The sequence below is a fragment of the Megalops cyprinoides genome, chromosome 5, assembly GCF_013368585.1.
Source record: "Megalops cyprinoides isolate fMegCyp1 chromosome 5, fMegCyp1.pri, whole genome shotgun sequence".
In the NCBI taxonomy this organism is placed as follows: domain Eukaryota; kingdom Metazoa; phylum Chordata; class Actinopteri; order Elopiformes; family Megalopidae; genus Megalops; species Megalops cyprinoides.
In genome coordinates, this window is record NC_050587.1 from 16,916,738 (window position 1) to 16,931,086 (window position 14,349).

The 14,349-nt window shown below is 39.0% G+C and overlaps 1 protein-coding gene across 2 annotated transcripts in view; it reads left to right on the plus strand.

Moving 5' to 3' along the window:
* The window catches only part of epb41l4a (erythrocyte membrane protein band 4.1 like 4A), an 82,935-nt gene that overhangs the window by 22,669 nt on the left and 45,917 nt on the right, over nucleotides 1-14,349 (plus strand). For both annotated transcript variants that reach the window (XM_036528935.1, XM_036528936.1), the window contains exon 3: nucleotides 8,478-8,582. In XM_036528935.1, the coding sequence (XP_036384828.1) occupies nucleotides 8,478-8,582 (105 nt within the window). The remainder of the gene's footprint in view (nucleotides 1-8,477; nucleotides 8,583-14,349) is intronic.

Genomic DNA, 14,349 nt, shown 5'->3' on the forward strand with positions numbered 1-14,349 from the left:
ATTCCAAACAAGCACCGAGTGGAATGCTTTTATAAGGGTGACTTATAATGTTTCTGTGTTGAATGATTTGAGGTTTCTTTGTGTATCCAACCAAACATCTTAGGCTTTTTGCATGTTTACACTCTGATGCACAAAGAAACTAATCCTTTGTGTGTATGTAGGCTTGTATCCCTCTCTTATCAGAGGTGTTCTTATTGCAACACCTCCTTTAATTCCTAATTTCAAGAGTTACCCTCGTATTGCTGGTGGTTGGACAGTAACACCTGAGCCGTCTGGTAGTTCTGTTGTCAATCCAATTCTTGTCTTCTTTTTATTCCTTAATGGTATTATCTTAAAGTGCTCATCTCTCCCAGACAGCTTTTGGGTCTTCCAGTTCTGCATTTGTCAATTACAGGTGATGTTTCTCTGTACATGTTGATAATGCCTTGGATACCACACCATGGAAATCAAATGATGTAAACTGTGTCTCTGAAAGTTTTTCCATGCAAGCTATTTTACTCAGTGTGAACACAATTGTATAGTTATCTTCTTGTCCATAAGAAAAGTATATATTTATGGAGTGTATAATTCAAATTATGCTTATTTTTCAAAGCACCTTATACAAAAACAGAGTTCACACAGGATGTTTATTGGGAAATTTCTTTTCATTTTCACTCATCGTCAGAAGACAAATTAATGAAAGAGGTAATGAAAAGTCAAATGAGAGGCTACTGAAATATTAACAACAAGCTTTAGAAATCTGCACCAGTGCTTACCTTTCATCAGAGGGTCGTCCCCTTTGGGTGCTGTGGCCAAAGATAGAAGCAGCCTTTGCACCTATTTCCTGTTATCAGTGGAAAAGGAAGAGAAGGGGAAAGTGACTGCTTACATAAGGAAGACTGAGGAGAGAAAAATGTTTCTCTAACTGTCAAGTAGGACCTGGGCATCTGCATGCAAAACAGGCATATTTAAAGGTTAGAAGCAACCGCAATGTAATGCAATCTGTCATTGTCTCTATAGTGGGTAGGAGCCAACGGGTGATTAGGTGAAAGTCTGAATATTTTTCACTTTTTTCATGGAACCACATGTACTCGTTTGTATATATACAGATGTAGCGTCCTCCTTTGTAATATCCCTGTGGGCATTGTCCAACTGACAAGATAGTGTCTGCGGCAGAATAGTAAACACTTTATATAACACAAATTGTTTTGTGGCACTTCAAAAACACCCACCCTCTTTTTTATGACCCTATGAAAAATGATGCAGTTCTGTATGATAAAGTATTCCATTTGGAGGGCCGATCAAAAGGGTTTATGGGACGTTTGTGGCTGTTTCCCCAGTCATTTCTGTTGAGACTGTAACATCTTCACATCAACTCTGCTGACTCTTCCTCAATAATGGATTTTCTGTCTCTGGTAGTCAGGGCCATCAAGTCTTTTTGAAAAATAGAAGAAGTCGATCAAGTGCATCAAAAACTCCTCTAAAGATCGGAGGGAAATGTGTGGATGGTCTCACCAAGCATTGTGGAATGATAATTTGTTTACTTACTAATTACATCTCCATTAATCCAGTAATTAATCTGTGTCATAAAGCATAAATAGAATGTTGGTATTACTTACAGAGTGACATACAGAGCATGGTAAAATAAAATCCAGAATTAATGACAATTAAAACCAGTGCAGTTCCAGCAGAGGAATATGTTCAGGAAAACTTTCTCATACATTTTAATGAAATCAAGATTTTGTGCATTCTACTGCCGCTGTTTATTTATACAGCACAGTTGCTGAAGCAGTAGGCAAAACTAAAATGCTGTCAAGAGAAGTAACAGTGCCAGATTTCATGTTATTTGTATTTATGACATTACATGAATATGAAGGCAGCTTTGTGCTCCAGAATCTGTCATGGTAGGGATGAGGAGGCTTTTCGCTACATGATTAATGAGCAGCAGTTAAGGAGATCATCTTGTCATGCTTTTTTTAACTCAAGCATGCATTGTGGAGCGTTGGTTTCTTGTTGTTGCTCCTTTTCATTATTACCTGGCAGGCTCACGCTTTGCATACTATGCTTTGGTGATGCCACAGTGGTTTTGCTGTCTGCCAGAGGGTGGAGACCAACTTTCCGTGCATTTGAGCATTTAGCTACATCCCATGCTGAGCAATTGTCAGCTGAATAGTTCCTTGGGCAGCAGTACCTCGCAGGGAGCACAAACGGTGGACACAGAACAGTGAAACAGCTGTCCACCAATTGACAGGGTATGAATCATGTGATTTAATCAAGGCGGTAAATCAGACAGCGATAACTTCATCAATCAACCACTTGTAAATCCCTGTAACTCCACCACCAGCCTGTCAGGTCACAGGATGCATACAAATTACTTTCTGCTGTTGAAATCGTTTACCAACTCGTGAAGCCCTGGCACAGGGAAATGCACTGAATTTATCAACATTACGGTGAATATGTGTTCTTTTGTGCAGAATGATTTCCAAATTAGCATAAAATTTTGCAGTTTAAAAAGTCACTTTTTTACTCATAACGTTTCTCCATTCATCCACAAATTGAAAAGGATTAATATGAAGTCAATGCATAAATTATACGTGTCTTTTAAACTTTTAGCAAGAGAATAATTGAATGTGACAAAGTTGTCAGAGTAAGGCCAGACTATCCTGTTAAGTTACCGTGCAGTTAATTCAAAAGCCTGTGTATCAAAGATTATTTGAGTACAAAAGATCAAATGTATATTTATTAATGGAAAAGTGCTGGAAAAAGCACACAACCTGTATCAATTAACCCATTGAATATCTCTATTGATATTTGCTAAAAATGACAAAAACTAAACTCCTTTCAATGTAATGTACAGCTACAATGGTAGCACATTTGATTTAAGTAATGATATATACAGCAAGCTTGTGTAAATCACAAGATGGGAAAGTCAAAGAAAGTTTACCAGTTTTTGGTTCACTCAGAACATGTTACAGTAACAGAAATTGTTATCTGTCTTAACTTTATGAATATTGTTATGACAGTCCTTAAGGGATAATACATTGTTTAAGAAATATACATTCTTGTAGATTTACACACAGATATGTGTGAACAAACATAAGCTGTTTATGACAGTAATTCACACAAAATGAAAGTAGGGGTTTCTACCCTAGTCCAGAGGTGCCCCTGTTACCATAAATCTGGATCAGTTTGGCATCTTAAAAAATACATTTTACATTTCATTCCCTAGCCTATTTATTTAGCAATTTATATACAAGGATTCCAGCCTCACCCAGTGTTTCCAAGCTGTTCCATCTGGATGAATCAATGCACAGACCACAACAGGAGTGAATCACTTATGTTAGGTGTAATTAATATAACATGTTTCCCAAGCTTTAACTCTTAGAACTCTGAGTTCTTATGTATTCAATTAATTTACTACAACATTATGAATTATACATTCATAGTGATCGGTGGAGTGTATCTTTATAGTCAGAACATCTAAAAAGTTTCATTTAACATGGACATCTATTTGGCATAGGAAGGGGTTATTAAACCATTTTGCCATGAGGAACACTGGGATATCAAGTTGAAGATATTAACAATGTCCCTCTGTACAGTATATATGAGATGTGTCTGAGTGAACATTAGGGTGTTCTGAAGCTATGTAAACCAATCACATACCCTGCTCCTGAAAAACTCTTCTGGTTGAACCGCTTCTGGTATTAAATTGCATCAAGCGTTACCAGAAGAATTAATGGTCCACAGGAGGGTACAGCATCAATATATAATACCCAATTGCTCACAGTAGCTATTGCTCACAACTGTAACTATAGTTGTGGGATCTGATGTAGATGCCCATTGGTCCCAGAATTTTAAATGTCATGTAGAAGGTGTTGACAATTTTTGGTTTCATTCAAACACACTTTATTTCTCAGTTATTATATTGTAGCAAGTCGCCTTAGTGGTGATACAATAATTAACAAGTAGCAGTCAAGGTGATATATGCCAGTCAGGTCTCATTAAATGTAAATATATACTCCTGTTTTACAAACAAAGGATTCTGTGAGCTGTTTGTTTACCACATCAGTAATGTGAACCTTTAATTCATTCATACAAGACATGACTACTGTCTTCCTTGAGGGGTCTTGGTGAAGGCAGCTTACCAATAGATTGTCAGGTTATTGTATATTCATGTGGGGACATTCATGATGTAATTTTCCCAATGTATTCTCTTAATTCTGCATGAAGTTTATGAATTTGACACTAGAAGAATTAATTAACTGGCCTGCAGACTGAATACATTGCTGAACGTGGCATTGTTTTTCCCAGTTTCGTGTTTGTTCTCACAGACTGTGCACTCACGCCTTTGCTGGTGTAAATCACAGGAGCTGTCAGTGTGTGTGATTCATGAAAGGCTTGGTTTGTGGTTAAGACTAACCTGCCATGTTTCAGCGCTTAATACAAACCCGCTGAGCCCTCGCCCACTGTCAACAGCAGTCAGCGGAAATGAAATACGAGCATCTTGCAGACAAGAGAGCAGCTCCCATCGGGCAAGATTGATTGAGGTGGTCTGTAACCAAGAGCATAGCGTTGGGCCCAATGCAAATAAGCCCAAGGTGGGTGAATTATTCACCGAAGGTATTTTCTTCTCGCATTGATCCTCCAAGGCTGTATCGAGCCGGAAAAAAATGTGTTGATTGTTCGCAATATCAGTTGCTTAATAATTAAGTTGCTGTCCTACCTGGATCCATAACTCTAAAGAAGGCTCATCTTTCATGAGTGTAAAATTCCCAATGGATGGAGTTTCAGAGGATAAGAGTTGTAGGCCTCTCTTAGAGGGTGGCATGACTGATTGTTACACACTGGGGCATGCCAGCCAATGTTGAATGTGAGGACCCAAGAGAAACACACAATAATTACAGCATTTTGCAAAGGTCAGCAATACTCTGAGTCCACCCGATTCATCCATTGAGAGATGAAATGGTGAGCAAATGGCAAGCTAAGGATAATTACTTTCTCAGTATGCTTTGATTTAGAAAGGCCCATCTTTGTGGTTGCTTACGGTTAGCCACATGGAAATGTTATTAAATCACCTGATAATAAATAAGGAATTTACACAGAACATTTTAATAGTAGCTTCTTCTGGAGGTTTTTTATTGGAGGAAAAATAAAAACTGTAAATTCCAATTTACAGTTGCCATTAACTGTATGCCCATTATCCTACATTATAATAGATTAATTTGACTTTTTTTGCTTTTTGAGAATTGTGAGACTCCCTTGTGATTGCTCTTTACATGCATGTCACAACTGACTATACTGTACAATTTAACACTGAAAAAATATGTACATTTGACCACAGGAAGCAGGCTCTTTAGTACCTAACTTTCACACATTAAAGGCAGTCTGTAATATCTCTTTGCTGTTTTTTCAGCCCTACAACACAGTTATGACCACAAAGGGTTAAACCATGCAGGCGCCATAGTCATATCTAAAATACCCACTGATCTCATGTGACCTCCATCTCTGTGCGGTGAAACCTCTGACAGCTCTGACCTCTCAGGACTGGTTTTGCGGCTTTTAGGCATGCACAATCAGCTAGGCTCAGAATATGATGCACTGCCCTTGAAACCTGCTGTTTGGGGGTCCGCAGTCAGGAAGAACTGCCAGGTCTCAGGAGGGAGTCTGGATCCCTTCTTATTGTTATCCAACTGCAGCCTCCCGTGCTTCCCGGACAACTGATCTGGATGATATGAAAAGCATTACATATTCCATCTCCGCCGCTAGGTTTTAATTGTGGCCCTTTTTAGCATGAAGAGAGGGCCTGTCAACAGGGTATTGTTAGACATGAATTAACTGGGGGATAGTGCAATGCAGTGGATACACAAGAGTGTGGGGCACTTCCATGGTATAGTTGTCCTTGGTAAAGTTCATGGTACAGCTTTTTTTTCTCATTTTGTGACTCGAGGAAGTAACAGCTGTGCGGGGCTGAGTCTCTAAATTCACAGTCACTTTGGATGATAGAATCAGTGGCATGACTGCATAATTACAGCGTTTATGATGCACTTTCTTTGGTCATATGCTCCCACTGGGGGTATAATAATGTGTTTAAAACAGGTGAGGTCCAAACAGCCATTTGGGCAACTGCTGTGTGCCCTCTCCCTGACTGAGTACAGTGTAACTCCCCCCGTGATGGGTGATGTCAGAAAATTGATTATTTCATCCATGGATGAATTGAACAATACTTAGAATGCAGAGAAATGGTATTGTTGTTTGTCCCACAGCAGGCTTTGTAAGATTTTCATCATTCGCAATTCAGGTTTGTAAATATATATACAAACATATTTTTATATAAAAATCTTAATTTCCCCAACCGTTTGTAAAGAAAAAAATATGCATGTAATAGTCAGTCAAAATGATGGACAAATATTGATTGAATTACAGAGTATATCCTTCACAACTGAGTGAAATGAAAGATAAAACATTCTGTGGACAAATGCATTGGTAACTGTCTGAAGGAATTCATATACCATCTGCTGGTATATTTTTTCCTTACTCCTTTAGTTGATATGAGTGGTACCATTTTAGCCTTAGCTTTATGCTATAAATGACAAAAATTATATTTAAGAATCAACTGAAAAAAGTATGTATAAGCCACATTCTGACAGAGTAAAAGAAAGTACGACTAGAATTTCACCGGATGGTGGACAGATGGTCTCAGACAGGTAATAAAGCCCATGTTGGTGTCAGTGTCCAAGACTAAGCCTGACCTTTTCAGACTCTCAGATGCCCTAATAAAGAAGAATTACCATAAATATATGTCTAGGCACAAAGATTGTTGGGAACAGTGCCAGTATTATCTCTGCCTTCCGACAAATCACTGCCAGCTTCAGTTTAAAGCATTCACATTGTCTTGTCCATGATGGAAGTCTGTTCCTGAAGATGTTATATTCACCTTAGACCTCCAGATATCCACCCTTTTCTAAAGATGGCAGACATATCATGATGTTAAGTCAGTCTTCGTTTGATTTGTAAATGTTTTTTGTTAAAACAGGAATATTGCAACAATTTTCTACTGGGTTGATTACACCTCTGTTGTAACTGTATTTTTGTACATTAAATGGATATTATTTTTTGATCACAAACATGGACACTTTCTATGCAAAGCACATTACCAAGGGAACAGATGTTTTCAAAAATAATACTGGTAGCTCCACCTTTTGCAAAACATGTGAATAGCCCAGAAATAGTGCTGCAATTCACGCAAACCTCAGAGAACAAAATTACAGAGGGTGTTGGTAAAAGACTGGGGAAAATGACTAGGACATTGGTTTAAATGACCAAAATGACAGATTCACTCTGCAACAGTTCTTTAAAGCTTGAGCTAAGCAGTAGGGCTCTTGAGCTCAGTTAAATGGATCTTTGCATAATAGTGTATTGTAACTAAAACTTGCTTCAACTGCAGTAATTAAATCTTGTTGATCAGAAAGCTTTTAAATCCCCTGGATCCAATCAGCCAGGTAACTCTACTCCCATTTCTTTGACACTTAATATGGGGAGGGCATGTCCAGTCTACCTGGATGGAATGCTGTTTAGTTGCTGTTTCACTAGTTGCCACTGTGGGAAGTGCCTTCTTATCATTGAATTTCATTGTGGGTGTATATGGAACAGGGGTTGCAGTAACACATACACACGCATGCAAGCACACATGCAAGCACACACACACACACAACGAGACATCAGATTCAGCTCTCCGTCGGACTGAAATGTGGGGGTTTTATCTATTTGAATACTTTTCACGTGTACGGTGTGTTCTAATTGTGCTGTTAGACTAGACTATTTCTCCTGGAGCTCCTCCGCTGTCAAGGAGGCCTAGTACCCGTGCAGATGTGTTTGAGGCTAATTTCCACAATTAGCCTTCCATGAGAAATAAGTGTCTGTGCTTCTGCTCTCAAATGTCTTGTCTAGATAACCAGTTAACTTCAGATTAATTTTACAAATAGCTTGTCATGGCACATGCTGTGAATCAGGAGTTTTTTCACCAACAGAAATAACAATGTACAAAATAATGCCATGATTTTTAGTGAGCTATACCCCAGCAATGTTCATAGAGATTTTTAGAGTAAAGGGCCTGTCTAATTAATCATTGACTTGTGAAATAGCTAAACCAACAGACTCTCAAGATGAAGAAGAGGAGTTTAATTCCTTCTTTAACACATCCGTGGTCCTCTTTACACATTATTGATGTATTAACCGTGCATCTTTTATCGCTTCCTAACCACGTTTTATATAAATGCAGCCCCCTTTTAATTCACAGTTAATAGAGTGACAAAGGCCAAATCACTCTCAGGTTAAAGGTTTTTGAATCGCGCAGCCAAATCCCGCTTTTGTTTAGTTGGCCACACACGTCCCGAAGCAGCATCCCCTCTTTGCACAGACAAGAGTGTATTGTTTGTTTCCCACTGCAAGGCCCACACACACAGGAAACAAAGACAACACATTTGCATTCTTCTCTACAGAAGTCAACCAAGGGGTCCGTTGTCCTGGACTACGTATTCAGCCACGTGAACCTGGCAGAGACGGATTACTTCGGCCTCCGCTACTGTGACCGGAGCCACCAGACGGTGAGTGGGAGGTGGCGGGAGGGTGACTGGGAGAGTGACCGCTCTGCCTTTCATATTAAAATCTAAAGCCTGCACCGGCGCATTCCTTCGGGCCGACGTCATGCTCTTGAATTTTTAAAGGACCAGCAGGGCACTCGAGGGAGTGCTCTTATGGCCTCAGTCAAGGGGCAAGATGAATGGGATGGATTTGTGTGAGACAGGCTAGCCACTCACAGTGCAAGGATTGCTCAACTGTCGGCTATTCCTCTCAGGGCGTGGCACGCCAGGGAGGGGAGGAGAGCGATTATCTTTTCCTGAAGGCTAGGCAGGGGTTAGACAGAGTGCGGGCCTGTAAAAGCACACAGTAACTCCAAAGTCGCTTTCAGTGTCTCTGGTGAGAGTTATCCATTTTAGTGGCTGTAGGGAATGTCTGTGGAGCTCTAATTTATCCCTGGAACAGCGTAAGATTAAAGTGGGTTTCTGTATGTGTGGTTTTCAGATCTTCACAATGTGGAAGTTGATGTGGGAGAACAGTGAGCTTCAGAGATGTGTGGGGACACATCTTCTGTGACATTTTGTGACATCTTATTTCCAAACCTCACTAAACAGGCCATTAGGTTACTAGAGTCTGGGATTTTCTTTCCACTGTTTTCTACTGTTGAAACCAGTGTTTAAGTACTTATCGATCTAATGAGTCATAGCAGTATTTGGCTCGTTTTGCAAATGAAATGTAAAGTACAGGTAAGAAGAAAAAAATATAAATTTTAAGTCATGCATGATTCATGAAAGTGTAATGCTATTTAACTGATCTTTGTGGTCTCAGACATACAGTATCGGTCATGAAAAACCTTTCACCGGTCATTCCTGGTAAAATAAGATAAAACCACTCAAAATTATACAACTCTCCACAATTCCTCTCTACAGGTGGTACTTTTTGATAATTGCACAACACTATGAGCTGACCAATCTCTGAAATTAATGAAAAATGTTGTAGAAGAATGGGGAAAAGGGTAAATTACTCAAAGGTTAAGGATAAACGAGAGGTTCTGATTTAGGTATTTAGCATTTTAATGCCCCAAAAAGTAATGTAATGCCTCATTTGGCAGAAGGGATAGTTTTTATTTGTGAAAGGTAATCAAATCATAGCCTTTAGTTGGTATGATATTCCTTAAGTATGTCTGTATTCCTCAGTGTCCCCAAGCACATCCACAAGATGACCACAAAACAATCAGTCAATGATATCTTAACTTTATCATTGAAGAAAGTGAAATCCTTTTATGTGTGCATTTATAAAGACTGCCTGCCAGAGCTACTATTTAACTCACATTGCTGTACTTTTTCAACACAGATTGTCTGCTTGGACCCCCCCATACCACATTTTTTCATATGGTAATGACCAATTATATTCATCCTGACAGCTATGTAAGGATGTACAAATTGAACAAATTGTTTGGAAGCTCAAGGCATAATGGAATGTGAAACCATAGCGTGATAAATCAATGATACAAAAACATAAATTCTTTACTTTCTGTTTTAGTGATTATTGATTTTTTTTTATTTTATTTTAAGAGGGTGGACCTTCAAAAACATGTTTTCCACTTTCAAAATATGCATGCTACATATTTTCATAAATCGAAATCCTTCAGAGCAGGAATCAAGAGACGTGGGGGTGCCTACAATAGAATGCATCACTAGGTGTGCTTCTGAACAATTTAATAAGCAGCTATTGTTTGAATGAATACACAAATGTTTAAGATTTGCTGGTAATGCTGCTCAATTCTATGACTGCTAAATCTGGGATTTCATGCTTTGTGGGATTACTATTGCCGACATTTTCCTTCAACGAGGTATTTTTTTTCTGAAATGCGGAAAACAACATGTCAAAACAGCACTTACTCATAATCACAACTGTAAGCAAACACGATTTGACATCTGCTAGAGGGGTGACTCCTGCATGCTCAGTTGTATAGTTAGTGACTGAATAGTGCATTGACAGTTCTTTGGCATCTAATTCTCATTACCTCAGTCCATGACATCTCATCTGTACATTAAATTTGGTTAAACCAGGTGTCAGATTGTTTTAATTGCCTCTTCAAGCTTATTTGTAATTCATCTTGAGAGGCTTTTCTGGAAAGCAAAAGATGAGTGGAGTGCACAGCATTCACAGTGAAGCATGGGCATGTTGTACTTGTATCTTCATCGACAGAAACTGTTGCTTCATGTGCCATGTAGTACTCAGCTGACAGTGAAAGCTGTCAGCTTCTTGTTAGCTCCACCAAAGTATCATCCTTTGTGAAATACATGCCTATTGTCATGTGTCTTGTATCTTGTCTCTCATCAACAGCAAGGTCAGAAAATCTATGGAAAGCACAACTGTAGCATGAATAGGCACAAAATGGATGTCGTTACTCGTTATTTCACAATGAATGCTATGGTTGAGTGGAATTACATGCTACATTTTGTTAAACGTAGGATAATTGTATTGTTATATGGAAGTTATCTTCTTCACAGAATTCTTTTTTTTTCATACGGGGAAATGTGAGTATTTCACACCAGACATGGCCTTGGATTTCATTGTTATATGGAAATTATTTTGTTAGACCTCACATTCCCCTTCCAGTTGAATCCAATTATGGAGTCAGTGGGCTTCTCTGCCAGCTAACTTCTGCCAATCATTTCAGTCAGGGCAACATTTATGAGGAGCATGGTCTGTGCCTGTTTGATTTGTGAATTCAACGGCACCCTCCGAAAATGTTTGCTGCCCTGAGGCACACCAATAACTCCTCATTCCTGCACTAACACAGTGTTAAGTAAGTCCCTGAGGTGCTCAGTAAACCTCTTTGAGACCATAAATAAACCTATAAATAGTTTTCAGGATTTCACAATAGTTTTCACCAGAAGTATATAATCTTAACACCTAGAATGAGGTCCTTCTATAAACATGCTTATGAACATAAAGTCATTCCAAATCAACAGATGGAAAAGAGTCTTTTTAGAATTTTTTTTCAGTAGCTACAAGTTATTCATTTCAAGTCAATTTACAGTGTACTGAACGTTAGCATACCTGTTGCTTTATGTTTTAGGAAATCAAGAATTCAATAACAAATATCAAACCCCTGCTGCTAATCTGGAATGCTGCTGCATGCCTTGTCTGCAACCTCTCTACATGTAGTCAAGTCACACCCCTCCTCACCTCACTTCACTGGTTTCCTGTTATTGCTTGCATCAAATTCAAAATCTTGATGCTGGCATACAGGTCTGTGAATTGGACAGTCCCTTCATACCTTAAACCCTATGTACTGGCCAAATTGCTACACTCTGCAACCTCAGAGCAAGTGAATGTCCCCTTCTGACAGGGTTGCTCCTCTCATCCACGTCTGTATTGGTCCCCCAATGGTGAAATGAACTTCCCACGGGGGTCAGCACAGCAGAATCACTGGCCATCTTCCGATGTAGACTGAAGACCCACATCTTTGGACTGCATCTCGGTTCCACCTCAGTCCCCACCCACCCTTTAACACCTGCTACTACTATTACTTGCTGCTTATTTACTTTTAGTATTGCAATGTGTTATGGATACTGTGATCTAGTGACTGTGTGATATATGGTAGTGTATGTACTTGACTTCCCTTAGTTTTCTAGGCCATCTAGTTAACTTGTGTTAGTGGTTGAGTGGTGTTGTGCTCACTCTCACTCTGGAAGTCTGGGAGCGTTGTTGGCCAGGTCTAGCACTGCTGCTCATTTAACTTGGATGGATACACTTCTGTTCTGTAGTGCTCTGGTTAAGAACATCTTCTAAACGAATGTGATCCAATGTAATGTCATGTTATGCCATGTAAATCAGTAATGAAGTGTCCTTAATTCTACAATTTCAAGTTTCCCAAAATTAACATCAATGGAGCATAGTTCCACATTTTGATGTTACATAACAACATTCTAAAATAAAGACTTATTGAAAGCTTCATAAAACTGAAGTCCAACATGGCAATATGTGTATTTTTCTTTGAATTATTTATTTGCTTGGCAGATGCCTTCGACCAGAGCACTTCTCATAGCTCACATTTATAGTATCCAGTTGTATAGCTGCATATTTACTGAAGCAAGTCAGGCCGTCCTCAAGGGTACAACAGCATCTGGGAATTGAATCTGCAGCATTCTCGTTACAAGCACAGCTCCATTACAATTATTCCACTTTGCTGCTCATACACGGCACAAATAAATAAATTCATTGGTGAGGTTTATAATTTTATAAGCATGAATTCTCTGTGGTACAGTGTTATTATGCACCAGTAAAATATAACAGTAGAATATAACTGACCTTGCGTGTCATAACATTACAAGCTGTGCTGATAATTTGGAATTGCAGCGATAGCAGCAATTTGTTTATCTTAATGTCCCCCCTGTACTGCAACAATGTAATGGATTCATGGTAGGAGTCATCTGCTGTATCTGCAGCTAAATACACACCCTGAATACTGTTTTAAGTCATTATCACAAGCTAAGATACTGATACTGAGAGCTGATACTTGTTTCTATGATAAGAATGTTAAAGCATGCTATGAACACAATACGTAAAATGATACTAGGGATGTAACAATACCAAAAACTCACGGTACGATAATACCACGATAAAAAGTCCACAATAGGATATTTATCACAATATTAAAAAACGAAGAAAAATGATGACTTGAAAAAATGTCCTTTATTGAATAATAAATCAGCATTTTTTATTCGTATAAAATTTGTTTTTCCTTTTAACTTAAAGTACTTCTGCTTTCCTTCTTCAAGAAAATAAAATAAAAGTAGCCAGCCATGACCAAAGCATGTGCAAAAATTTGCATGAATTGTCTTGATCAATGAATGATTGAACTATGTATGTACAATTCAGTGGCAGCTTCTGCCAGATCTCTCGGGGTGGGGTGGGGGGGCGGGGGGGGCAGTTGTTGCGATGATGGCTAAGGTGACCCGTTCAATAGGTAAATTAACAGCTAGCTAACTTGACATTGTCACATTGCATTGTGCAAATTAGTCAGCTAGCTAATGCTAAACATACACTTGAAGACTTTGACAAGACTGAGATTGAGATTATTTCCCATCATGCTCCTGGCGGAAATTTACAAGAAGAGAAGTGGAGCACAAGCAGAAGCAGCTTTTGTCCACAGTCCTTGTGTGTGCTGTGAAAAAACAGCCAAAAAGAAAAAGAGAAGACACAGTTCAACAGAAGACAGTCCAACAGAACCGTGGCTTCCGAGGCCTCCCTGTCTCCTCCATGTCTATCTCGGTCTATCTATTCCTCTATCTGCTTTGCTGTTTCCTGTTTGGTGCTGAGAGAGCTTACTTATTGGTTGTTGGCAATGTCCACATCACTATTTGCATCAGCCAAGACTAAAAACCTATGATAATATTAAATACGGTTGATTTTATCGGAATATCACGACGAGATAAAGACTGACTTAAAACAGCTTGGATTACCACCTTACACCAAACAATCGAGATGATGGGAGCGCACCACAACTCTAGCAAAACTCTCATAATTTTATTCTGACATTGGAAATTTGTCTGCTACAGTGAAATCGCTTGAAAGTCGTTTGGTGTAAGGCCGGCATAACTTGACATTGTCACATTGCAAACAAAGCGTTAGCTACTTTGCAGCCTTCTAGCCAAGTTTTCCACTCATACCAGCTCCGCGAAAATCCCCGGTTATATGATTTCCCCCCCATTTGTAGCTACTTGCTTGATGGTTAAATTTGGACAGTATTGAGACATTTTTTATCACGATATCGCGAAA